Source organism: Chaetodon trifascialis, chromosome 12 (assembly GCF_039877785.1).
Source record: "Chaetodon trifascialis isolate fChaTrf1 chromosome 12, fChaTrf1.hap1, whole genome shotgun sequence".
In the NCBI taxonomy this organism is placed as follows: Eukaryota; Metazoa; Chordata; class Actinopteri; order Chaetodontiformes; family Chaetodontidae; genus Chaetodon; species Chaetodon trifascialis.
In genome coordinates this window covers 12282327-12308828 of record NC_092067.1, presented here as the reverse complement: position 1 = coordinate 12308828, position 26502 = coordinate 12282327, and the positions used below count along the sequence as shown (strand labels likewise).

At 41.9% G+C, this 26502-nt stretch overlaps 2 protein-coding genes across 4 annotated transcripts; both read right to left on the bottom strand.

The window, feature by feature from the left end:
• Positions 1 to 17: 17 nt before the first annotated feature.
• On the bottom strand, positions 18 to 6274 carry acp6 (acid phosphatase 6, lysophosphatidic). Its single transcript, XM_070975262.1, has 11 exons — positions 6177 to 6274; positions 4642 to 4864; positions 4414 to 4542; positions 3459 to 3589; positions 3221 to 3300; positions 3043 to 3130; positions 2724 to 2856; positions 1878 to 1978; positions 1691 to 1783; positions 1430 to 1595; positions 18 to 1343 (listed from the first exon to the last, which is right to left on the bottom strand). Exons 2-11 carry the CDS (start codon positions 4855 to 4857, stop codon positions 1209 to 1211), a joined length of 1272 nt encoding a protein of 423 aa, XP_070831363.1. The 5' UTR covers positions 4858 to 4864; positions 6177 to 6274; the 3' UTR covers positions 18 to 1208.
• Positions 6275 to 7829: 1555 nt separating this feature from the next.
• Positions 7830 to 23266, bottom strand: gja5a (gap junction protein, alpha 5a). 3 transcript variants are annotated; one of them, XM_070975266.1, is made up of 3 exons: positions 18441 to 23266; positions 17698 to 18223; positions 7830 to 10447 (listed from the first exon to the last, which is right to left on the bottom strand). In XM_070975266.1, exon 3 carries the CDS (start codon positions 10354 to 10356, stop codon positions 9211 to 9213), a length of 1146 nt encoding a protein of 381 aa, XP_070831367.1. In that variant the 5' UTR covers positions 10357 to 10447; positions 17698 to 18223; positions 18441 to 23266; the 3' UTR covers positions 7830 to 9210. The 3 variants fall into 3 exon arrangements, with proteins under 3 accessions (XP_070831367.1, XP_070831366.1, XP_070831368.1); XM_070975265.1 differs by having other exon boundaries at positions 17698 to 23266; XM_070975267.1 differs by lacking the exons at positions 17698 to 18223; positions 18441 to 23266 and adding an exon at positions 11523 to 11594.
• Positions 23267 to 26502: the final 3236 nt, after the last annotated feature.

Sequence of the window (26502 nt, the reverse complement as noted above, 5' to 3'; positions counted from 1 at the left end):
GGAGCCAGAAAAAGAGACAGCATTGACCAAAATCTTTATTTATGCCTCATCAATCCAACCCACACTTGCACATTTTCAGTAACAGGTCACAGGAACTCCCCTGAGGTACAATATGTGTTATTGTAACACGGTAACTCAGGTGTATATAATGGGCACGTACCAATGCCGACATTAGTCTGTGGTCTGATAATATCAACAAATTCCCACAAGAGGGCAACCTGATGTTTCACTCTTCAAACATAATATGGCAGAATTATGCCCTTTCTGCAAGTTCTACATGATTATGAAGACATTCACCGACACACTAATGTACAATCCACTTTCTGCACGCTTTGTTAATGAACATAAGATACAGTACATGAAATGCCTAGTATCCCCCTGAGGAATGAAAGGACTGAGTATGAAAGATTTGATTGTGAACACAACCAAACTGGCATAACTGCATCAGCAATGAAATACATCTATTGAAGATGCCACATTGGTCAATCTTTAAGATGTGAGAGGTGTATTGCTCTGTGCCATATACCGCCATCGTCTAATAACTCTTGAAAACATACAGGTGACATGTTCCTTCATTGCAACTTGTCCTGGTGCTGTAAATACTCACTAGAACGTGTTTGTATCAATCCGCAGCTGAAAATAGTCCCTTACTAATGCACAACTGACTCCAGATCTGAACTGCTTGCAAAAAAACAGCTGTCTTAGGGAATTACTTAAACTTTTCTTTATTTTAAATGACACTAAGTCTTTCCAATCTGTTTTTAAAGATACTGAAGGTACTGAAAGATGGGCAGACATGACTGGTTTTAGTTGGTGACAATAATAAGAAAAAGATGGAATAACATCAGCCTGCATCATTAAACCAAACACATTAGGTACAGGAAAATGTACATCTGTGCAATAAGCAAGTGATATCAGGCATAGACAGTAGAGCAAAATCATTCAACACACACACACTTGCCAATATGCCATAATCATTAAATTAATTTACTATATGGAGTCTGATGTAAACTAAAAGAGGCTTTAATCCAACACTTATTGGTGTGCCCATGAAAGTAGCCCCCGGTATAGTCCAACAGTGATGTATAATCAACTGAGGATGGCTGGATGGAGTGAGAACTGAGAATGTAACAAAAACATGATGTGTGGTAATCAAAGTGTAATGTCATAGGCAGGGCTATGTTGAGAAGTCAAGGTTTGTTGAGTGTTCATGGTTTGGTCAAGCCCTCAGTTTTGTTACAAAGTGACTGGTAGAGTTCAGTGCTCAGGGTGTATGCTGAGAGGACCTGTTTGAACTCCTCCAGGGGGCAGTAGACTCCACTACAACCTGGTATGAGTTGATCCTACAGAAAGACAAGCAAAGAGTAAAACACAAGGAAAGAAAAGCAACAGCTTATCAAATAAATACAGGAAAAACCTCATCCCATACCTGGCCTATGTATGACACTTTCACAAAAGCCTTGTTGGTTTGCTGGTGTTGGTGCAGCTCCAGAGTGATATCGGCGGCATACGGTGGCCATCTCATATCAAAAACCCCCAGAGCCATCAGACAGGGAATCAAAGTGGTGTCATGTGCAGAGTATAAAAACAACTTCCTGTTTGAGAGAGGATTTAAACAGGGGACCATTTAAAAAACAAACACAATCCAGCTTGTGCAAGAAATGGGTGTGTCCGTCCCGAGGTATCCAACCTGTTTGGCTCTGACGAGGTGCCCTGTAACTTCTCCTCAATGTTGCCTAACAGTGTGTGCAGGAGGGGTCCCACACACAGCTGCAGGTTCTCCCTGACGAAAACAGAGCAAAAGAATTAAAGGTGGCCTGTTGGAAACGAAAGGCTTAGGTAACGCTTCTTCATATGTTGACTTTGTTTCATCTAACCTCTTGCTGGGTTCGTACACATGGCACATCATGTCCACAGCTCTCTGTTCCACTTTATTCCTCCAGGTGTCCAGCACTGGTGGGCAGGGCAGGCCGTGTGTCTGTTAATGTGCATACAAAATTGGTTTCAGTTCTGCTGTTGAGCAACACAAAATCTCTAAAGGAAACTTCTAGCATGGTCCAGAGTAGATACTTTATTATGAGATATTTGCCATTTTCCCCTGAAGTTGCGTTGTTGCTCTAATTCATCAGCTTGAACGAGTGGTAACTTGTAACAGGTGGATCTGAACATTATCAATGAGAATGTTGAGTAGGGCTCTAGTATTTGGCTTTGGCTGGTGAGGGGAAAAGAATATCCAGCAAAGCCCAATTAGAGGCCCCTTCGGCCTTGTTTCAGATCTTTTAGTGGCCCCAGTTTGCACATTTAAAAGATGGTTATTTGAACATCTACGAAAAATGCCCCTCTTAGCCTGATATTATCCTACTCATTCAACTCTGCAAAAACTAATTTTCAATCTCTTGTCCAGCAATGAATTTCTGTCACTGACTGAATTAGAAGTTTTGCCATCTATGCAATTCCGAATTTAATGGGAACTTAACTGATTTTAAAATATCTTCAATTACAGCATTGAGTACGTTAGACTGCAATCATGCTGAATCTGTTATTTTAGCTTTTTAATCTCTAGAAGCTTAATAAACTCTGTTGAAGAGTTTCATTTTACATAACTAGCAGCTTGCTAGGTTTCCACTCTAGGCAGGCAAAGTCTTGATAATAATGGTATGTATTCTGATAGCTTGTGGTGAGACCTAATAAAAGTCGTATGAATCATGATGTGGCAATGTCACCTCTCTGGCAACCATGTCGTCCCTAATGAGGATGAAGTCGATATGCTGGTGAGCAGCAATGCCCAGCGCACTCTGGATGCTCTGCAGGTCTGCTGCAATGTCTGGCAGAGTGGACGACTCTGCCCAGCGGTGGCTGCACAGAACACACAATGTCAGACACAAAACACAGACACACCATGACAACCTGTCAGAGGCATCTCAACTCGGCTTATAATTTTGCACAACATATTATTCAAGTTTCAGGTTTTGGGTAGCAAGTGCATAGGATGTTTGAGGCCTGGTGCGACTGTTGGTTGGTATCAAAATATACTCTACATACCTGCCAAGAATTTGGAGCATCTTGCATCCATGGTAGTTTGGATACAGGATTTCAGATTTTGCCTCAGTTGTTAATATGGGCACAATTTCTTGAAGTAGAACAGAAAATTACAAATACAGATTATATGAGATCCATAATAGAATAAATAACATCATACACACGTGGATTTCTATCCTACCTTTTTGTTTCTGTTGGAAGAGCCCTGCTACCAGGCACTTGGCAGATTCAATGGTCCTCACAATGTTAGTGGAGCGCACACTAAACAAGGAAAAAATAGGTCATGGAAGCTAGCCAACTCAAAAACAGTAAAGCATTTAGGCTGATATCCTTTGAACTGCAGTCATAAAGCCAATGTAATAAAACTGTGCAGTACAGAAATGTGTTTGTGCTCTTGCTACATGATGTGCACCACTTACTAGACCTCAGCTGGGCTAAAGGTCGAGCTGAGGAAATGCCTCTCCTCAATGTATCTCCTCCTCAGCCTCTTGCCCAGCTCATACAGCTGCTGCATGCCCACTGTGGTCAGCTGACCGGGGAACGTGCCACCCTGCAACAAACAGGATCGAGTTTTACTCACAGCTGTGGCCTAACAGACACACACCTGTGATGGCATGCAAGAATCCACAGTGAATACAGTACAAAAATGGCAGGAGTCCATATTGTGGGATTTAGTTTTCTAAGCCAAATCCTGCACAGTAAACCTCTTTACCAAAGCAGCTAACTCAGCACAGGAAACTATCACTTCTGTGGACTATGTGGATGGCAAACAGGAAGGAATATCTCACTGGGAAGTTCCACACACCATTCAGCAGCATTACAGAGAGGGGGTGAGTGAATGAACCCACTTTAATGTCATCTGTATGGCTTTGTCATGAATCTTAATGGCCACTAGAGGGAGAACGGCTAACTGAACGAATAAGAGAGGTGCATTCTGAATTCACATGGTTGGTCACATCTATAAAAAGTATTTAATGCAAAATCACTTGTTGCAACTTAACAAAAGAACAGTCCTTTATTCACCACAGCAGATATTAACTTGTCATAGCAGAAAAAGAACAGATGTAACTAACAATACAACTGGTGACTCTTGTCCAAGTTAGTAAGTAAACTGTGCCAGACTGCACAATGTCAGGGCTGTGGCACTGGCACACCTACATGGAATGACATTATGATACTACTTGAACCTGTGCCTTTCCAGCTACTACATGTCTAAATGTGCGCAGTGAAAATAAACATGTATCTAGCCATTCCCCTCCCACAGCACGTACTGTATTATCAGGAATCAGCTGCACAAGTTGCTACAACTGAGTTTGATCCTTGAGCTCTTATTTTGTCAGACTGCATTCAACACCACAAAACACACCTACTCACGGTCAGTACGTTTTTCCGATAGCTGTCCTCTACAGGAGCTGGGGGCTTGGGGCCACCATGAAGATCTGTCACTACATAGTTCATATGGGTGTATGCTGGAGGCTCCAAGAGCGTTGGAACCCATTGGGCCTTTGACAAGACAAACATGCCCAGACAAAGTGCTGCTTAGTTTAACATGCAGATATCATTTGACTTTCAGCGGCGATAAAATGCAGATTGTTTTTTTACCTCCATCACATCAGGTATTGACTTCAGTGGCGTTCGAGCACCATGTCGGAACAGGACTTGCACCAATTTTAGTTTGTATGGAGAACTGGGATTTGTGTCAGCAGAGGTGCAACTGGAAGCCACCTGGTCTGATTCAGTTTTCTGTGACCACAGCATTGAACCAAAAGCCATCGACACCGAACCTAAAACGCCTGCTTTGGTCCATACACTCCTCATGGCTGTGCTGTAGAAAAAACAAAACAATAAAACAGTCCAATCACCTCCATGTGCACTGACTTTTTATCATGACTGTAACAGTAGCATAGTCTGCCTAATGTTACACAGCAGTTTTGCAACACATTAGCTCAAACTTCCTCTGTATTCTGTTGTAAGACAGCAACAAACGATTCGTGTCACGATCAGTCTGAAAATGATGTTCTTAATTAACTGATTAATTGTTCACACTGCTTATTTGGAAGGAATGCAATATTTTCTCCCTGATTAGTTCTAGCTTTCGATTAGTCGGTTAATCCTTTCAGCTATGGCGAACTGCAGCAGACGATTCTTTCAATTATCAATTAATCTGTGAATAAGATTACTTTTTCTTTTTTTAGTCGATTGATTGCTCTGTCTACAAAATATGGAAAAACTTGGAAAAACAAGATGCTTATTTCAGCCTCTCAGAGGCCAGGGTGACATCCTCACGTCTTGTTCAACAACAACGATAAATAAATACATTTGAAAAGCGGGAACCACGTGCTTTTTGGCATTTGACTAAAATGATTAATCAACTCTCAAAATGGTTGACTTTTTTCTTTGATGCTGACTGTTAGACGTTCGGTCGAGCTTTACTTTCAGCTATGTAATGCCGTTACTGTGTATGATGTAACTTCAGACACTAACCTGCTAATTGATACAATTAAGCTTCCGGGTAAGTCCAATGATGTCGATGACCGTGATGATGATGATGATGATGATGATGATGATGATGAAGTAGCAATAACGTTTAATGACTCGAGCAGTGTAAGTAAGGCAGAGTGAGCACCTGCACAAGGCCGATCAACAGGAAGATCCTTAAATATTCATCATACTGGACGTCAGACATAACCTACGTTAAATCAGGTAAAAGCTAACAATGAGACCAACTGCAGCACATGATTGTGTAACGAACTGTTCAGGGGGCGTAGCAGCTTTTCTAATCAAATATTTCCGCATTCATGAAATATATTAAGTTCATATAAGCTCCTTATGCAATGAAACTCCCAAGTGCAGTTCGCCATAACGATCCTCTAAGATTAGGACTATTCACCCTACGGATAAAGTTAGCCAGCAAACATTGCTCAAGCCGTTTCAATACAAACTCGTAGCTAACTGAAGCACGTTAAGAAAACACCACTTGGCACAATGCTAACGTTAACTCTTTCAAAACTAGCTAGTTGCAACACAACATGATAGCATGAAGTTTAACTTCCGTCCCAACGGTCAACTTAGCTAGCCGTGACGTTACCATGACAACGAAGCTCGCTCTTATTACAGGTATACAGGTAACTACTTACTTTGGGGAAAAAAGTTCTTCTGCTACTCTCGGTATGAAACACAGCGTTCAGTAAATGATAAATTCACTTGTCATTCACCAGTTGTAGCTACCAGTTCAAGCCAAAGGAGATGACGGGAAGTGTAGGGCAAAAGACGCCACTGCACAATTAAAGTAAAGGCGACAGCTACGAAGGTAAAAATACATTTCCCGACAAGGACAGTACAGCGTGACCTTTCTTCTTCTTCGAAAAGATTTACGGTAATGGAGATGCCTCAAAGTGCGTTGCTGCCCTCTGCAGGAAGTGTGTCCGCACGCCACAGTGCTCGAGTGATAAGAGAGTCCTCTATTATCCCTAACAGGACAAAATGTCTTGTCCTCAACAAAGGTAACTTTGTTATCATAAAGAAGACACGATAAAACATCTGCTTTATGACTGCTCACGCAAATCTGCATTCTGGACTAAAACAGAATATTATTTGACCCATCAGATAAATCATATAAAGAAGATGGATGCTATAAAAATAAAGAGAAAATAACTCGTTTTTCAATTTTCTAGAGCAATTTTCTAACTCTTTTGCATTATCGATCATGGCTAATGATATCATATCAACCATGATATGATATCATTATTCCCCTCTGGGGAAATCTGAGAGCCATGGTTACATTTCAGGTTTAAATTTCAGAAACACGTCATAAGATTGTTAAAAAAAAAATAAAAATAAATAAAAATCATCATTGTGCCTACCATTATTTAAGGTAGTAAGAAATAGCTGTTTACATGTTAATGCATCAGGATGATAATGATAATCCAATAATATATTATGCAATGTTTCACAACTCTAATGAGTTGCTTATCTTTTGATACTTCAGTAGATTTTACTGCTTATAATTTTGACTGAGTGAGTGAATTATCTTCTTCCACCACTGATTACTGATCCATCATTAACACTCACCTTTCATCTTAAATGCAGATTCTTCTAATCTCCAAACCTTGTGGTGTCAAGCGGTTAAAATACATTTCATATGGGTTTTTGTCCAAAATAAGAAATCTGAGAAGCATATTCCACCTTGAATGTTTATCTTGGTTACATTTCAAATTAATATGACGACAAACAGCTTTGCCCGTCGGTGATTTACAGAGAGAAGATTTTACTGAACAGTAACGTGGAGTCATCCTATGTAAAAAAGATGAAACAAGGGGAACTTTGCAGAGGTGAATCTGATCTGCAACCAACAAACCAAATGACAGCAACTACCGCAGCTTTCATCTCAGCTTGTGACAGACCAAGTTGGGTATTTGCACTCTTCTTGGCAGAAATGGCGAGACAGACTTTGCTTGTGTAAACACTGTACATCTCCCCCCAGTCTGTCTCCTGCAGGTCCATTCTGGTGAGCACAGACTGAAAAATACAAATGGTGATGGGATCCTGATGTGGAAATGCAAAAATCTCTCATCTTGTTTTCATTTCCGCTTACCTTTTAGTTTACATCATTTCCGTATTAATCACAAGGTTTCTGATAAGCTGCAAGTTGCATTAATGTAACTCTGATTTTCTGAGCTCAGGGTTAGATAGTCAGTGTGTGTACATCTACATATTATATATCCTTTTGTACATACATTAGTATGTGCTGATGTAGAAATACTTGAATAAATCACCTGGAGGACAACAGAGCAGATTGTGCAGTTGATGATTTATTGATTTGTGATGGGTTAGTGATGACATTTATTGCATAAAAGTCTGTGTGAAAGAACCAGAGACTGCTGCCTGTGTACAGTAGGATGAATGTTTGTTGTGGGAAATATGTGGGATTAATCTTCAAACCCCCAGTTGTTCATTTACAAACTGCTGTCACACACAACCTGTAAAAATTATTCTTCATATAGTAAGAACAAGACACTGGAAATGAAATAAAATACATTCAAAGACCTCACATACGTTGCATAGGGACAAATTCACTATTTACACAATGGCTGCAGAAGAGAAACTGAAAAACGTAAGTGCAATGTTGCCACCCAGCGGCTGGATCTCCTCATAACAGCATCCATGCAAGACCTCTTCTTTTTCTTTTCCCTTGAATCTCTCAGAAGGAAAATCCCCAAACAGGCTTCATTCTTTCATCATCTCTGCGCACAAAAGGCTGTCAAATATGTAACTAATGAATACAGATTCCCTCACACTATTGTAAAATGATTTTTCTTGAGTTAAATTCTATGTTTGTTGACCTGCAGGTCTTGTGCAACCACATTAACAAGTCAACAGATGGCTTTCTTTAAATTTACAGTCTTTGCCATTTGGGCTTTTTGAAAAATATACATAGAAAAGATTTTATGTGGAAAGATATTTTCACACATTAAGGCACTTTGATGAACTGATATGTGCGGCATACTATAAAAATATCCAATTTATATACTGCCAAGCTTAATAGTTTATTGCATAGTAAGTCCTAGTTTTGGTTTATTGCATCTCTTATTTTTTGCAGCAGGAGAATGGAACTGTTGGTTGTGCTGTTTAAGTTACAACTTAATCTATAATCAATTAAAGAATTGAAATGTGTGTCATATTTTGCCTTATAATGAAATGATTCCCTAAGTCATTTCACACCAAGCACAGCCATTCTCTCTGCAAAGTCTCTTTATCTCTCTTTGTTTTTTGGCTTGAACTGTTGAACTAAAACATTAAATGTGCAATAGTCCGGTCTGACACCTGTTACCCTGTACTCATCTCAAAATATTTTTTCTTTTGCAGTTTGGTTGTCAGTTTTCAAGCTCTCGGACAGATTGGCTCACAAGCACTATCTGCTCACAGAGTTTACACAAGTTTACATGGTCCACACTCAGGTCTCAGTGTCTCTCTCTAAAGTCAACATTTAGTCCATCCTCTACAGTCAAGCGTCAGGCTTCAATGCCACAGTTTGCATAACTACCCTGCACTCATGCTCCTTCACTCAGAAATATGACTCAGACTCCTCTTTGTGTCTTCCTAAACTGATCTTTCTGTCCTCTCTCTTTGACTCCAGGTCCAGCCGTCCCTCCTCTCCCCCTGGTCGTGAGTTTATACTGCCAGGTCATCTTGGCGAGCCCGGCTGCTGCTTCCACTGGTCTTGCTCAGGCGCCGTTTGTCCCTCATGCAGCCAGAGTGCAGCAGAGGCGACGGGGAGCAGCTGTTGGGCAGCTCTGTGGGCGCTTGGTCATATCTCATCCTCAGGAAGTCTTCCTCATCCTCCAGGTTGTCGCAGCTGTGATGCCGCTCGGTGGCCAAGTTGACTGAGTTCTGCTGTAGTGCCATTCTGTTGTTGAAGGGATGAGAGACCATAGAGGTCATGGGGTTCATTGAGCTTGGGGCTGCCAGGCACTGGCTGAAGTCAGGGGGTGGGGTGCAGGAGGTCGAGGGCCGAGGTGGACTGTTGGGCTCCAAGGCTGCCGACACGGCCACGGTCACAGCTCTGTGGTTGTTCCTCTCTATCACCTTGTTGCGCACACACCTCCTGATGCTCTTCCAGCCGAGATGGTAGAGCTCCAACACGGAAAGCAGCAGAGACACACCGGCCACCACCAGCATGAAAATGATGAAGACGTTCTTCTCTGTGGGCCGGGACATGTAGCAGTTGACGGGGTTGGGGCAGGGCCAGGCCTTGCACAGGTACAACGCCTTGAGGAACACCCCATAGATCAGGTACTGCACCACAATAAACGTCACCTCCATCACTGTACGGATCAAGATGCTCAGCATGTAAGTCTGTAGCAGTGCCCCTTTCAAGCGAACACGGCCAGACCCATCAGATGCCATCACTCTTTCACTCTCCTTCTGCTGGAGATACTCCTTCTCCCCCTCCAGGGCTCCTTCCCCTCTCGCCTCTCTCTCCTCCTGCTCCCTCCTCCGCTGCTTCTCCTCCCGGCGCACTGTGTGCATGGCGTGGCCCATGTAGATGAGGGACGGCGTGGAGACAAAAACGATCTGCAGCACCCAGTAGCGGATGTGGGCGATGGGGAAGGCACTGTCATAACACACGTTGGTGCAACCGGGCTGCTGAGTGTCACACAGGAAATCGCTCTGCTCGTCGCCCCAGGAGGACTCGGCGGCTGTGCCCAGCACCAGGATGCGAAAGATGAAGAGGACGGTGAGCCAGACCTTCCCGACCGAGGTGGAGTGTTCCTGAACCTCCTCTAGGAAATTCCCCAGCAGACTCCAGTCCCCCATCACTGCTCACAAGCCAAACACACACCTGAGACACGAAGACTGGAGATAAAGGACAGATAGAGGGAGATCTAGAGGTGGTAAAGTGAAGTCACTGAGATGGAGGATAGACAGACCAGAGAGGAGGATAAAAAAGAGACAGATAATCAGTCAGAGACAGCTGTAGGCTCCTCTATATTCCTGCACATGAAATGACCTGGGTGTGTGTGTGGCATCATATGCATAAAAATAGCCTCTCTGCCTGTGAATTGCTTGAGGACTGGACACTGGTATGTGAACAACCATTTTCCCATGAGTGAGAGAGAGACGCGCAGAGAGAGGAAGTTCAGGAGTCACGTAAAAGAAAATAATGAGGTTGTTTTAAGAAAAATTATTCCATATCATGTTATGCGTGTTTACATTCCCCACGTGCTATTCCGAGTTATAAATGACAGACAGAGATCACAGGCCACCGCGGGGCAAGTCAAAGCTAGGAGACTTTGTCCTTTTATTGCCGTGACCTGGTCTGAGCTGCACATCTCGCCTGTGGACCATGACCAGCAGACTTCACTCACACTCACAATACAGCAGCTATGATGTCCGCTGTCCTCTGCGCAGTAATAAAAACCTCCTGCACAATGCAATCTGGATCTATCCCAGAACGTCAATCAGAACTGTCCATTGTGTGTGTGCTTCCACCTCTTGACTCCAGCATTAGTGAGAGTTTGGGTAAGACCCAAACATGGCAGTGACAGGCTGGCAAGTCTCAGCTGAGAATGACCCTATAAGGCAGCTCAGCAGACAGCTTTAAGGGTGCAATAAATGACCCCTGTCACTGAGGGGTTAAGAGGACCCATCAAACTCCATTGAGGAGCGACCTTTGACATCTATATTTGCTATATGCCTACTGCCAGCTTTTACTATGCAATTACAGATCAGAGACAGATGAGTTATAATGTAAGAAAGGAGGGCTGAAAGTAGCAGTGTGACAGGTTTTTCCAACACGTCACACATCTGAAGTCGCTGCCCTACTTGGCAAAGTTAGAGAAAACGTATACATTCCTCAAAAGCTGTGCCTTAAGACAAACAGTTATTTTAACGGCGTGCCTGGTAGGATACACAGCATAATCATTACAATCACAGACAGTGAAAAAAGCCAAACAGGGACTTAATATTCCCTCTTACCACACCTCATCTCCCTCCAAGTGAAATCCACGAGCAGTTGCTTTCACTGTAAGTTACTCCCATTGTGTAGTCCTCTGTGCAGGGCTGGCTGACACTGGTTATGTGTGAGAGAGAGATGGTCTAAATGACCGTGATCATCTGTCTGTCTCTCCCCCTCCCTCAGTGTCTCTATGAAGTATATATATGGCAATAAGATGGAAAATCAGTGTGCGTTTATCTGTAAAGCAGAGAGAGGCGGGAAACAAAACACTCCCATGAAAACATGTGGGAGAGGAAATGTTCAACCTCTGTCCATGCACAAGGCTGACACACCAGTGCATACCACAGGAAAATTTGAGGTCTGACACTTGTTTTGCAGCATGCACTTCATGCCCGCTAACGTCAGACTCGTCATAGTTGGAGATCAGTTGGATCATCTGTTAGTGAAGCGGGTCCTCATCCCACTCAGAGAACTGGCTCAGAGCCCTCTTCGGACATAGCTGATGATCTTTACTGGAAGTAAATCAAAAAACAGGCAGAGTGTCGGAGGAGGAAGGGAGTGAGAGTCCAGCCGGCACAATGGCAGGAGGTACACTTCACAGCAGCCATGTTCTTATCAGCTAATGCTGACAGCAGGCTTTCCTCACCTGCGCAGACCCTGGTAACAATACATCTCCCCCTCGACTAATTCAAGGTCAACCTTTGTGACAGCGTTTTACTATTTTGAATCAGTATGATGACTCTAAACTCAAAGTGATCTAGACATTGTTTTGTTTAGTATCCTAGTAGGCTACAGCATGAAAACGTTAAAGTTTGTAAGCACACAAATATTAACTAATTAAACAATACAGCTGAGTCTGATGGGAATGCCATTAGTTTTGCTAGTATTTGTTCATAAACCAAACATGGCTACATTAGAAGATCAGTGACATAAAGTAACAATTCTCAAGTGAATACCAGTACATCAACCTGTACTAACACTAACTGAGTAACTGTCTTTACTCTCCATTATTAGTGCAGTAATGTGGTCTGTCATTCTGGGAACATACATGACAGAATACAAACAGTACACACACCGCTGTTTATACACAGTGATGCCAGTGGAGGCTTTCCTCTCCTGAGAAAAGTAGACAACGTGGAGTTGAGATCAGCTGTGGAGAGGCAGTGGTCTCATTCTCTTTGTCCTTCCCTTGACCACCCCTTCCTGTTCTCAGAGGAAGCAATCTCAAACAATATGATTTCCGAAGGACAAAAGGAACAAGGTATTAAAAGGAGTGGGAGGCAGAAGGGGCAGAGAGGTTACAGTTGAGCTATTCCAGGGAACTTCTCTGCTGTAAAAGCACTGTTTGCTTGATGTACTTGTGCCCCGGTTGGCCCTCTGGAAGCCTGGCAATAACCATGGACTTGCTGTCATACATCGTGCCCTTTGCCGAGCGGTCTGGTTTGCCTGTAGATCATCATGGCTGTCATATTTGTTTATAATCTCTGTGGCAGAGTAGTGGAATCAATCTGGTTATAAGGCATTCACAACGGTGAACTACGCAAATGGGGTATTATGCACCTCTGAGGTATTTCTCTCTGACGACAATCAAAGCATCAGGGGTGATCTCTGTGTGATTGTATGCGTCCTGCACTGAGGAAGAGTGAGTTCAGTGGAAAGGCATCAGAGAGATATTATGATAAACCAAGCCAGAGAGTAGACTCGGTATGAACTGAAGCAGTCATTTCACCACTTCATCATCAGCTCAAACTTAAACTGAAATTTAGTGACTACATTAAAATTTCCAGTCAGATGTGCTTGCACTCTGGACAGCAGCCAGGCAGCTGAGAGAGAAATAGCAGTGACTAAACTGCATCACTGTGAAGTGACGGCTGCCGCTGTGACTCGCTGCAGAGCAACAAGAATAAATGCTGTGTTTTCTCTACCCTGCAACAATAAACAATAAATCCTGCGGGCTGTTGGACCAGCCTCAGTGTTTCCTTAGAGGGCAGTGACTCTGGCTGGGCCCGTGGCATCACATCAGGCTGGAGAAAGCCCTGGATGGACGTTTTATAGGACCATCAAGCCGTGTTTTTTATTGCTGTACGGTGGCACATGGAGCAGTGGCATCAGATTTATGTCTCTCACATTATCATTGGGCAAAATGTCTGTTTAATAAAAAGCTGCTGATGATTCAGTTTTTCTTTTCTAGTTGACTTGATGGGTTTCAAAACTCGCTCCCACTTCTCTGCCAATCTTTTCCCATTATCTCCCAATGGCTGGCTGGTTCCCCTCAGGCCGTGATGTATCCACAGATCAGGAACAACAGGGGGCAGGGTTGATTTAAACATTCCTTCTGTGATCTGCACCTTTCAGCACTAAGCCGTGTTTGACAGACTGTGGATCCTCACAGAGGAACAGGACACACCGCCTGCTCCACACCGTCCTCATACACACACGGGCAGTTAGATGGTGGGGTATACATTTTCTCGGCCTGCTTCCTTTTAATGGGGCATGTTTAGACTAAGATCATTGAAGGAAAAAGTCTTTACACAATGTTGTGCATTAAGTACAATTGTGTTATTATGTGTGTCCGAGAGGATTTGCTTGAGAGGAGGTAAATTTTGCAGCAAGTCTCTCAACATGCTGGCTTAACAACCACATTACCTGACAAAGTCATTTATCGTTTTCATTGGAAAGCAAAACACAGTCAGAAACTTCTTTTTTTTTTCTGGAAAAATGTCGACAGTATTTGACATATCGTAGAGGGACAAATTAGGCCACACAGGCTCACACCGGAGGGGCCCGACCGACGGGACGTTCTAAAAATACAGTGGAGAGCCAAAATTGGCCGGGTGGTGTAGGACATCTTTGTAACTACATGGCTGTACTATTTATTCCAGATCAGAAAACATCAAATATTTAGACTTTACGGCTGCGTTATCTCTTCAGATAGATTCTCTCAGTACTGTGGGAGGATTACAATAATATATGTAAATATATGACCTGATTCTAAATGATCCGTGTTGAGGTGTGTTTATGTTAACCACTGCCAGGATCCCAACATGAGCATCCAAGCAAAGACTTAGATCGCTGCTAATGTTCTGGTAGCATTTTTTTTATCGTTTTCAAAATCAAAGCGAAACCATCCATTAAGGCTTTTCAAGAAAGGCTTCTGTATTTATTTACCTCCCTCCACACACACACACACACACACACACACACACACACACACACACACACACACACACACACACCCCTACAACACATCTCCTATCTCATTAAATATTGTACATGATCCAATTACTGCTTAATCTCAGATATTCCATATGTACACGACACTTTTGGAAGAAAAAGTTTTGAGTATTTTGCAGCTTTTAAATGGAATGAACTGCAAATCTTCCTCAAGCTTGATGAGGAGAAATTAAAGCTTTATTATCTGAAGACTCTTTTTTCAAATTCTGTTGCTTAATTGTTGGTTGTCTGACTTGTTCTTTCCTGTATGCCGTCTGTGTGGTTGCTTGACTGTGAATGCTTTTTGCTCCAAGCTCTCTCTTGGAAAAAGAAAAAAAAAGACTTTGAATTGAGTCAAGTTACCAAGAGAGAAAAACTCACATTACAGCTCATATTAAATGACCCCCAACAAAAAGCCTCTGCTGGGAGCTCTATAACAAAATATCTCTGCCGGTAGCTGTTCACTTCTGTTGCCACAGCTCAGCACAGCGGAGCACGAGGAAAATGTCAGACCAACCACACAACTGCTCTGCGCCAGCACATTTATACACAAGTTTCATTGGTCTCATTTGACATCAGCAGACCTGCACACGGGATGCCAAACATACCCAGGCTGCAGATACTCAGCTCAGTGATTGTTATTTTTACTCTCTGAGCGATTGAGGTTTTTAATGAGTTTGTTTAGGTATATTAAAGGAAATAAATGCAGATTAGTGATTAGAATGACTGCCTACACATATGTGTCAAAGTTCAAGCTCAAAAGGTATGCGTTATATATAAATCATGGCTTTTAAACTTGGATTTTAACACGTGTGGAGGGTCAATCCCAGCATGCACTGCAGCAGCTGTTTAGCTGTGGGAGTGCTGGGGTGGTGTGTGTATCACTCCCCTGAGCGCCGGGATTATGATCAAGGATGAGGATGTTTAAGTTTAGTGGTACCGGCTTGGTGGAGGGGTGAGTTAGGGATAATTTGACCTACAAAGTGGATCTGATGCAGGATGAGGGGGAGAATACTTCTCACTCATGTGAGTCACCTGTTGCCACCACTTGCAAGCCAGCGTGGATCTAGGCTACCATATATCAGTCACACCAGCAGAAGCCAGCGGGCTGATGCACTGCCTGCTACCTTACATGGCTGTCTGGCTCTTCATCTGGCCACTACTGCACACAGACCCACAGCCCTGTTATGATGTACTGTTTAGCTGCATATGGCATTACACTGGAACCCTCAGGCCAGGCAGCTGCATGGTGTTTCATAGAAGAAAATTCTCACAAACACACTCCTGATTAGAAAGGGGGGGCAGCTTAGATGAACAAATCTCACCTCTTGTTTAGCTTGCCATGTTCCACCGAAATATAAGTTGTTTTTATGATTCTGTTGGGAGTTGGGGCTCACACTAATGTCACAGTGCTGGTTATTTTTCAATGGATGTGTTGTCAGATTCAAGCAGACAAACACTGATTCAAAGTCGAGTCACTTGATGCTTATTCATCTGAGGGTGTGTCAAACAGATTTGCTGTGGACACTCATTTCAATTATGTCTCTTTATTGACTTTTTAGTTTTGTCTTGATTCAAATCTTCTGAGTCTTAAGTATTTGTTTTATGAAGAAGGCTACATGCAGAAAACAACTCAACACATTTGAGGTACTTTACTTGAGTACTTTAATTTTTGCTACTTTTCACTCATACTCCACTGCACAGAGGAAAATATTGTGCTTTTTACTATACTGCATTTATTTGATAGCTATAGTTATATTTACTTATAGCTGTGGTTTTTATAGTTATTTATAATTATAGTTATTTTCCAGATTAAGATGTTTAAAAAAAACTATAATGAGCATATATTAATGACGCAGTGCTACCTATGCACAGTATATTAAAGCACCCAATAGTGCAAAATAGAATCAGCTCCACCACAGTCAGCTACAACATTAAAATACTTCATATATGTTAATGCATAGGTAATAACAGTCAAGTGATGTACTTTATATATGTACTATATACAATAATGTAACACTGTCTAAGGTTATATTACCTGCTAATTACTTTTACTCCTAGCTTGCTGGAAGTGTGTGTTGCTTCTACTAGTGCTTCTGTGCTTTTACTACTTTGTGATGGAGTATATTAACACTGTGAAACTGATTCTTTTCCTTTCCTCCACCACTGCTATTGCTTTAAAGAATTTAAAATAAAAGGTTAATCAGCATCAGACTTATCAGATTAATTTGTTCTCTGTCTATCTGTACATAAACGAGCTGCTCGCCGGCACAAGTGTGCATTTTCCTGTTTTTTCATGTCATTCATTTACATTTTGGTTAATTGGTTAATACTTTTTTGTTAGCACTAGCTGTATGAATTCCTGCCTTTGTCAGAGCCAAAAAAAAAGGCTAGTTTAGTGCACTACATCAATAGACAGTACAATCATCTCCAGCTTGAAATTCGCTGCAGGAAAATGAACATATCTCATGTAGTTTTTTAGTCATTTCTGTGTAGAGACAAGAAACTGTGGGGGATATTCGTGATAGCATTGAATCAGAATTTCTCTCTTTTGCCCCTGAGACACCACAGAGATAATAACTCCTCAAAGTCTTCATACAGTATGCACACACTGCTGGTGGCTCTGTTTTTTAAGGTCTCCAGTGCTGCACTTTGTTTGAATATATTTGTCTCTTCTGAGATTTATGAGCAGTGGGGAAGGAGAGAGAGACAGGCAGGGTGAGCTGGAAGGAGTGAGAGCGAGTAGGGTGACGACTGAACCTGTTGGGGAGGACGGGGACTCAAATGCACTCCAGGCCCCCCACCCCATTGCTCCAGGTCTACAAGATATCAGTTTGTCAGAGACGTCATCACTCAGCTTGAGTTCACTAGTTTTTGTAATGAGATGCTCACAGTGTTTACCCAAATGTCTCCATCCCTCTAGTCTTTCACCTAAGTAAGAGTTTTATGATGACATTGTTACATGTGATGTTCATTTCAAGGCTTACCTGCTCTTTCTGCTGTAGGATAGTAGTCTGATCCTTATCTGTCCCCTGGTGAGACAAGTCCCCGTTAACTCTGTGGACAAAAGGCCGGTGATGGTGCACAGATGAGGAGGCTCGGTGCGGTGGTGGCACTGTCTTCTTCTTCTTCTATTTGTGGACGTCAACAGGTGCTGGCTCTCGAGGACGACATCTGAGCTCGTTGTTGTCCCAAAACCAAACTGTTAGTCCACACAGGGGGCACAAGAAGAAAAGCTGGGGCATCACAGGAGAGTGTTTTCCCACATGGCCCTCCCTTCTGTCTCTCCTCCTCCATCTCCTCCTCTCCTTCCGCCCCTCAACCCACTCCCCCTTTCTTCTTATATCCCTGGTGATCTATTTTCTGATGGGAAGCACTCTCCGGCAACGGGAGGGGAAGTGGAATTGTTTTCTGGGATCAATGGCAATTCCCCTCAGAGTCAACTTCCAGAGTGCTCTTGTTTGCTGTGTGGTCCTTCAGGCAAACAGCTCTGTTGTCTTCACTGTGAAATTCCTATCATGCAAGATGTAAAAACAGTTTTTACAAATATGCTAAAAGTAATTCAACCTGTCTGTGTTTCCGCATAAAATAAGTTCAAACAAAGACAAACTGATGAATGAGTGGAAAACATCTATCAAAACTGTGATTTTAGCTGTATCTGGTAACCCTCAGTGGAAGCTACAAACATAGCAGTGGACACAGAAGAAACAGTCATAAAGTCAGCTCTTACCTTAAAGGCTTTGGTGGAGCTACAGTATGCACTGTGTTCATCTGTGTGTCTCTCTGGCCTCACTCCTCTCAAAGCTTGTGCTGGTCTGAAGCCACTCGCTGAACTTTGTTACAGGAGCAAAGAGTCACAGACAAAACTCAAAGAGTCCTCTTTCCTTCCTTCCTGCTCTTTTTCTTGTTGTAGAGTTACAGCCTCGGGCAATCTCTCTGCTCTGCAGCCTGCCTGCAGATACATGCTGCATTATATAATGGGAATCTTTTAGATTTGATTCCTCCTTGCTGAAGGCCAACGTGCATTCAAAGGCATTCAAACGGCTGTAATTATGTGGTGAGGGCACACAGTATATATAAGCACCCACACAGTGACAGACAGTTCGAATGTCCTTTCACCAGCAGATGTGACTTTAACCCTACATTCACGTCATTATTTCACTTGTTACATTACATATGTCTTCTCCTTTTGGTTTGGCAAATTCACTCCTGCCATTTTTTTTCCTTTGGAAATAAGCTTATCAATTTTATTGCAGAGTCAGAAGACCAACACCACTCTTCTGTTTGTCCGGTGAATGTGCCAGAGGCAGTTAGCTGAGCTGCAGGAAGACACCAACCAAGAAGTATGCCTACATTATATGAATTAACCAAATAAGATATAACGTGGAAATTATTGAGCTTTAGAGGCTCTGGTAGCTGGAGTGAAGGAGGAAGCAGTTTGTTACAGAACCACAAAGTCTGCAGAGGCAGCAGTTTGAGGTGGAGGGATGATCAACACGACAGTGCAGGAAGATCAGAAAATGGTTTCATTCTTGGAAAGGCGATATTGTGTTGTCGATGGTGTCATCAGATCAAAAAATTCATACCAATCTGCAGGGCATGGACCAACAATGTGTCTTCTTGTTTAATTTGAAGGCTTTTGGGGATTATGTTATGTGAGATGTTTCACCCTCTTCTTGTGCTAAAATAAGATAGGCTAGCTTTGTATCTTGTTAGCGTCATGTTTAATGAACACACACAAAAGTGGTACTGATTTATGTAAAATGTGAAACTACTCTGTGAAAGAGTTGCCTCTGTTTGTCGTTAAATGAGCGGTGACTTATTGTACTTTAGTTCAATCAAAAATACCCATCATTCTTGCTCTTGTTCATTTATTACATTTTCACTGCCAGTGTCACGGTCCATTCTGAAAGGCTAACTTCTCCTCTCCAAACAACTGTCCCTTTCACCACGGAGCAGGCAAAATGTTCTTGCATGTATAAATAGCAGAAGAAACCAAGTGATTAGGATCCCATGACAAACCCTGCCAGACAAGAAAAGACAGTCAGGCTGCTAGCCTCAACTCGGACTAATGCTAAGGCTAAAACACACAGCGTCTTAAAAAGTTTGCCAGCCTTCAGCAAGAATCGGCTGTGATTCCTAGTTCCCTCAAGCAAAAGCCTGTGGAGCACGTACCATCACTTTAGACCTCAGTCAGTTAAACCCCACTGTTCAATGGAGTGTTTGAAGGGATGGAAAAGATGTTGCTAATTCCTAATTATGAAGCCTTCCTCAGTTTAAACTCTACTCTTGACATTTTCATTGTGCTCCTCATCAGGGCGGATTTAGCAGTGGAAGAGCATTTATACAGAATAACAGCGTGAAGCCATTTGTAACAAAGAAGTGATGTTCCACGCCTTCACTTAATCTCATCTCTTACAGCTTCTCGGCGGTGCCAGGATGAGTTCTGAATGTGAGCATGTTCCAGAGAGATCAGGAACAGGAGAGGGGAGACAGGATGTTCATGTACGCCCCTGTATGTGAACACTGTATGTGCACTTCAGTGTCTGATGGAAAAAGCCCATACTGCCAGGATGCATTAGTGTAACTCACCTCATCCACCCGCCAGCCTGACCCCAGCCTGCTATTCTGCTCGTGAAACCAACCCGTTTCAGCCCTGCCTCACCCGTGTCCGAGGGAAGCCAGGCTTGATGGACACGTGCTCCTGAGCGGCCATCACAACCTCATATACACCCTCCAACCCGTCTCTGTAAGCCACTGCCTGGGAGATGGTCAGAGAATAATAAACTTAGAGAGAGGGAGAGGTTGAGAAGACTAACTCAAGGTTGTTTTAGTTGAGACGATCACACACAAACTGTTACTGACTGTATGTCAGCACAGTCAGTGACAGGTGTGATCCACAGCGCTGGCATGCTGTTGTGGCAGACTTCCTGTCAGTCGGACCTTTTTACCGTACTTTGCATTTACTGGCGACGTGTGGTCATCAGTCATCCTGATGCAACAGTCAAAAATTTCCATTCTCAGTCTTGCCTCATACCTTTGTTTTATTCATTTCTTCTTCTTCCTTCCTTTGCACATTTGTGCTTTTGTAACACTTTTCCCTTTAATACGTATTAATTTGTTGTATTACTGAAATGCTGACACATTAGTGGGAAAGAGCAATGAATAAAACAAGGAATAAATTAATAAAATAAAATAAAAATATAAAATCTCAAAACCAAAAATCTAATAAAAAATAAAGAATACTTGTTCATAGGATCAGTTCATCCCCAACTTTAAATTAATTGCTGCTCTTACAAACACGTTTTATACATTTATCAATAATACATTAATACATGATTTATCAACAATTAATGAATCGGTGTATGACAATCTATGAATCCTTTATGAAGTGTTCAAAAGTGGTTACTGAACTGGGAGTTTTCTGGTATCTCTCAGTTCAGCCTGAGACAAGTGACAAGCAGTATTTATTTGCTCTCAGGGTAAAGGACCACACAACAACTCCATCCATCAACACACTCATCTCATCTACATTTTTACCGTTGAAACCAGGTTATTATTAAACCAGCGCTGCTCTGTTGTCAGGCCGAGAAGAGGGCACATGGTCACGGGCAGTGAATGATTATCCGCTGAATGTTTGCTCATTATAGGGTGATGAAGCTTTGAACCAACAGGTGAGGGATTGCGAGAAGCTGACATGGCGGACTGTCGGTCATTCGTCGTGTATTTTAGACTTAAGACTCCATCTGTTTCCAACACTGGGTGAGACTACAGATTTAGACTGATGCTATTCTTGACTGACTGAAATGCTGTCTGGACGCATTGGTGATGAATAGGTTATGGATGCATATATGGGTCACACATGCATTATTAGGTGTGTCAAGGATGGCTTTCCATGTTTGGTTCTTGTTTATCTTGTTTTTTTTTTCCATCAACTCTGTTTGTTTGTGACTGCTTGAAAGTATTCTAATTTATTTAAAGCAAGACAATATAATTTAGGATAAAACATGAAGGAATTTTCTTTAGAGTTGCTTTAAAAACATTATTATTATCGGTGACACGCTAATCTGTAGCATAACAGTAGCACAAATAGAGAAGTCATAAATCATCAATATCTGTCTAAGGTTTACTAGAAGCCAACATTAGCCACCATAAGTTATTGTTATTTCTTCTATCAAAGGTTGCATAGTCATTTAAAATCAGTAATGTGAAACATGACATAAATCAGTAACACAGAGGGTTGAAAATAGAGCCAAACTGATACACTGGAGTATTAACATATGATTTTAGCGTATCACAGACATATCAGTGTATACAGTGTATCAGCCAGCAAGTGAGAAGAATTTCCATTATATAGTTTACCCACCAGAGAGCACTGACAAGGGCTTTTAAATGTAAATGTAAAATTCTTTTGAATCTTGTTCCACCAAATGTATATGACCATTATTATAAAATATGATTATGATGGCTATTTGTTTATATGAAATCATTGATATGATTGTTTTTAGGAACTCTAATACCAATGCACAACATTTTAGCACAATTAATTATCGCAGAATATTTTGTTTTATACTAATTATTAATCAAATCTGGAAACAACAAAATAAGCACACAAAATTTAACCCTGAACAAATAGTCTCATGTAAATCATCCATATTTCTCAATCCCTGTAAAACATATTTCTTTTAACTCTCAGCGGGTAGATCAGTTTTTCTGCTGAATACATTTCATGAGTATCTAACAAAAACGCAGTGCTCTGTCCCTGGAGGAGCAGCTCAACACTGTTTTCATGATGTACAGCCTGAATTTTTTTAAAAAAAAGGCACAATGCTGTGTCAGACATAAATAAAACAAAATGTGATAACTCGCTAATCCTTTTGGATGTATACCCAATTGAAAATTCACATTTTAGAAATTAAGTTGCCTCAGTATGGGCGTGACCTTAACCCCCTACAGTGAAGACGAGCTCTGCTAATGTCTCACATCATAGATTTGAAGGATCAGGATACATCTTGTAGGCCGGAGGCTGCAAATTCAAGGGTGCATGCTGGGTAGTTTCTGTCGGTCAAAGCGACCATTGACTGACTGAGTGAACAGTCAAAGTGTTCTCCTTCATGCACCACGTAACATTGCAGTCCTTTCATTTCAGTTTGCTGCAGTTTACATTTCAGTTTTACTATGAAACCAACACGAAAGCCCACCAGTTACAGAAACATTACTATCTAGTATACACAGTATATTTGTCAGTGCTAGAGCACTTGAGTTGGCTAATTGCTCTTTTCTTCTGTTGTAATTTAGTGTCACTCTGTAAGATTGCCTTAACTAGAAATGCCTGATGATATTTTGGTTACATCTTTGGGGAAATTTGCACCAACCACCAAAGCAACTTCTGGTCATGAGGAACACAAATGAAAATATGGTAGCTCACATTGCTGAACCCCACAGGACATGACACGAGATTCACTTGTAGCCAAAGACTGGGAGTTTTTTTTTTTTTCTACAGTTTAAACCTGGGGATAAAGAATATGTCTTATTTGAGAGTATCCTGGACAGATTGCCACAACAATGCTCACATTTGCACCTATGGGTAATTAACCATGTCTTTGAAACACGGGAGAAAGCCAGAGCACCCAGAGGTTTGGAGACACTGTCAGTCAGTCAGCCCTAACCACTACACCATCGTGCCATCCAGTCTTCAAGTAGAGTTTAAACAATTAGCTCTGATTATCAATCGCTTTTTTTAAATGCATGGCGTTGAGCTTTCTCTTAGATAGATAGATAGATAGATAGATAGATAGATAGATAGATAGATAGATAGATAGATAGATAGATAGATAGATAGATAGATAGATAGATAGATAGATAGATAGATAGATAGATACTATATTCATCCCCAAGGGAAATTCACAATTCCTGTCTGTTCTGGTGATATACATCATCAGTGATGGCTGAATTCCATTTAGCTTCTTCAGGTTCAAGGTGCTGGTATAGTGCATGCAGGCTCACTGGAACACTGAATAAAATGCGTGCTGTGAAAAGGAGCCTGTTGACCTCAAACATCCAGCGTTTGCCAGGCTGTAGTTCAAACCTTCAATCAATGTTTTCATTCTAAAACTCTTTATAAGATTACTGTATGTTTCTTTGTGCTGAGTCAATGACTGACAGTTCAACAGAATGAGAGTGAGTCAGTTCCTCCACCCTACTAAGAACAAGGTTATCAAGATGTGGAGAAAGCCAGAGGAAACATGGACTCTTAATGCCATACCCCCGAAGCCCCCCACCCTGTCACCACTGTGGAGTTACAGCATCCCGGTGTGCAGCCGCGGACAAGGAGCAACCTAACAAACACAGGAAGGGGGATATCTACAAGACCCCTCACCCAAGACAACCAACTAAGTCAGACATGAGGACAGACGGGTGCTGTGTGTGTGTGTGTGTGTGTGTGTGTGTGTGTGTGTGTGTGTGTGTGTGTGTGTGTGTGTGTGTGTGTGTGTGTGAACAGATTGACTTTGTACTGTATATGTTTTATGTGTGTCTGGTGATTGAAGACAGACAGGGGCAGTATGTGTGTTTATGTGCCCACCATACATCCTTCAAAACAAACAGTGCAGTTTTGAGGGGAGAGGGTATTGTTTATCAGGTCCAGCAGACAAGCGACCTGCAGTCACCAGCCAAAGGAAACCAAGAGGCCGTCCAAGCTTTCAGTCCAGCCTCTTCCTCCCTGCTCAACCTCTGACTGGAGTTATTCTAAATCAAATAAATAAAAATCAGCGGTCACTTTCCAGCTGATTTGGCAAATTAAATGAAATCATGAATGGATGTTTTGTATTTTTTGGGCAGCTTAGCACGTTCTCTGTCTTCTGCACTTCACTATGGCAATGTTTTATGACTTCCTGTTTGTCCGGGTCATTGTTAAAGTGATTTGACTTCATTTGAGGAAGCAACATTAAATTATAAATCATGTCTCTTAGACCCTGAATGTGTGTGAGAAACTCTTGTGGGTGTTTGCTGGTGAATGGTTGACCGTGTGTGCCGGCACTCCTATCCGTAGATAACATTGTGTTGGGCAGCTGGCTCACTGAGGGGACCTGGAGGCATGAAATCATCCTGTGTCGGGCCATGTGTTCCTCTGATAGAGACAGAGAGGGTGTTACCCTCCTCTGAAATCTACCTCCAGTCCGTCAGGCAGCTCTTCCTGCCCTGAGCGATATGTACGCCCACAGTGTTCCCTCTTACACTGCATTTCTCAGGGACCTCAGTCATCCTTCAAACACTTTTATCAAAAACCTCCCAATTCCTTTCATCCTCCTTTTGTTTTGTTTCCCTGCAAGTTTATGAGTCCCTTCACAACATGACTCCAAGCACCATTTTGCTGAACACAAATGAATAATAAGGTACCTGAAAACTTAACATCTTAAAGGTGTTCTAATCAATATTCTTTCATGACTACAGGCATGTACAACAGGCTGCTCTTCGAGACGAACCTACAGATCACGGCATTTCCTGTCAGTGCTATTGAGCATCTTAGCATCTTTCAGCTCATTGTTTTACAGGCTGCAGCTCTACTGTTCTGATTCACTCTCACAGCATCATTTTCAGTCATTCACAGCAAAAAATCTCTAAAACCCCACTGCTCTCTACCAAACGCCAGACAAGGCAAAGGCAGCGACTAGCTTGTGAAGCATTTAGCAGCTTCAGAACCAGATATTTTGCTCACCATGCTAATGTTGCTCTGTGTCTGTCGAATATGGAGATAAGCAACAAAGTTGTTGCCCCAAACAACCAAAAACCAGTTACTGCAGGTTTATCATAATGAATAAAGAACATGTGCAGAAGCACCATACAGTCAAACAACCATTACTAACAGAGTGTCTCAGGCTGCTGCTGCTGCTGTTCAGGAAAGGGCTGCACACCTGATTGTCAATGAATTGCACTATGACAGTGTTTCTGGTGTGGTTTCATCTCCTTTTAAACTTCATTTTATTCTATTTTAATTGATTTTATTAAGATTGTATTGCTTCTTGTTTTTGAATGACACATGTAAAGCACTTTGACTTGAAATCTGCCATACAAATAAAGCTACTTTGCCTCCCATTAGGTGTCCATTAACTGATCAAGAAATTGACCTTTTTTCACAGCATATTTTGGCATGTTGTAGTAAGAAAAGCACGTACTACTGATAACATTAAAAATGACTGCATTCCATTTAAATGAGCTACTTCCAGAGCCCATTGTGCATGCAGGTCTCTGGCATGCATTCATAAGATACTTAATGGAGCTTAGCCATCATTAATGAAATTTGTTTCAACTTTGCATTCCCACAATGACAAGTCAAAACATCTACCTCAAAAAAGGTCTGTTACAGGTCCTGCTGCTCTTCATAACAACAATGACTCCAAGTTTTTGTTAAATTGGAATTAAAAACTCAGCAAAGCTGCTTTTTATCATGTTTAAATTCTGATTGGTGTGTGGAAATCACTGACATTTACTTTTTCATCAGAGCCCTGCACACTTCAAACCAGTCAGAAGAGCACAAATAAAGCAAACATAAATACAGAGATATCTCACATGAAATAATCAAAACTGTTCCAATATTGGTTGAAAATAGTGTGTTGAAGTGCAACCCCATCACACACAGTAAGAAGACAGTTGAGAAATACATTTTCAGGGTCTTCAACACTGAATCTAAGTTGTCTGTTGTCGCTGTCTCCAGCAAGAAGAACAAAGCTAAACGTCAGATTTTAGTATCAATTCATCAGCATCCAAAATCAAGGATGTCTCAGGTCACCGTT

Bases quoted from the DNA above. Each gene is read 5' to 3' on its own strand.
- gja5a (XM_070975265.1), bottom strand. From the start codon at position 10,356: ATGGGGGACTGGAGTCTGCTGGGGAATTTCCTAGAGGAGGTTCAGGAA.
- acp6 (XM_070975262.1), bottom strand. From the start codon at position 4,857: ATGAGGAGTGTATGGACCAAAGCAGGCGTTTTAGGTTCGGTGTCGATG. The intron at 3,301-3,458 runs GTAAGTGGTGCA...TTCCTTGTTTAG, and splicing joins TTTAGCCCAGCTGAGGTCTA to TGTGCGCTCCACTAACATTG. The intron at 1,979-2,723 runs GTGACATTGCCA...GCACATTAACAG, and splicing joins ACGACATGGTTGCCAGAGAG to ACACACGGCCTGCCCTGCCC.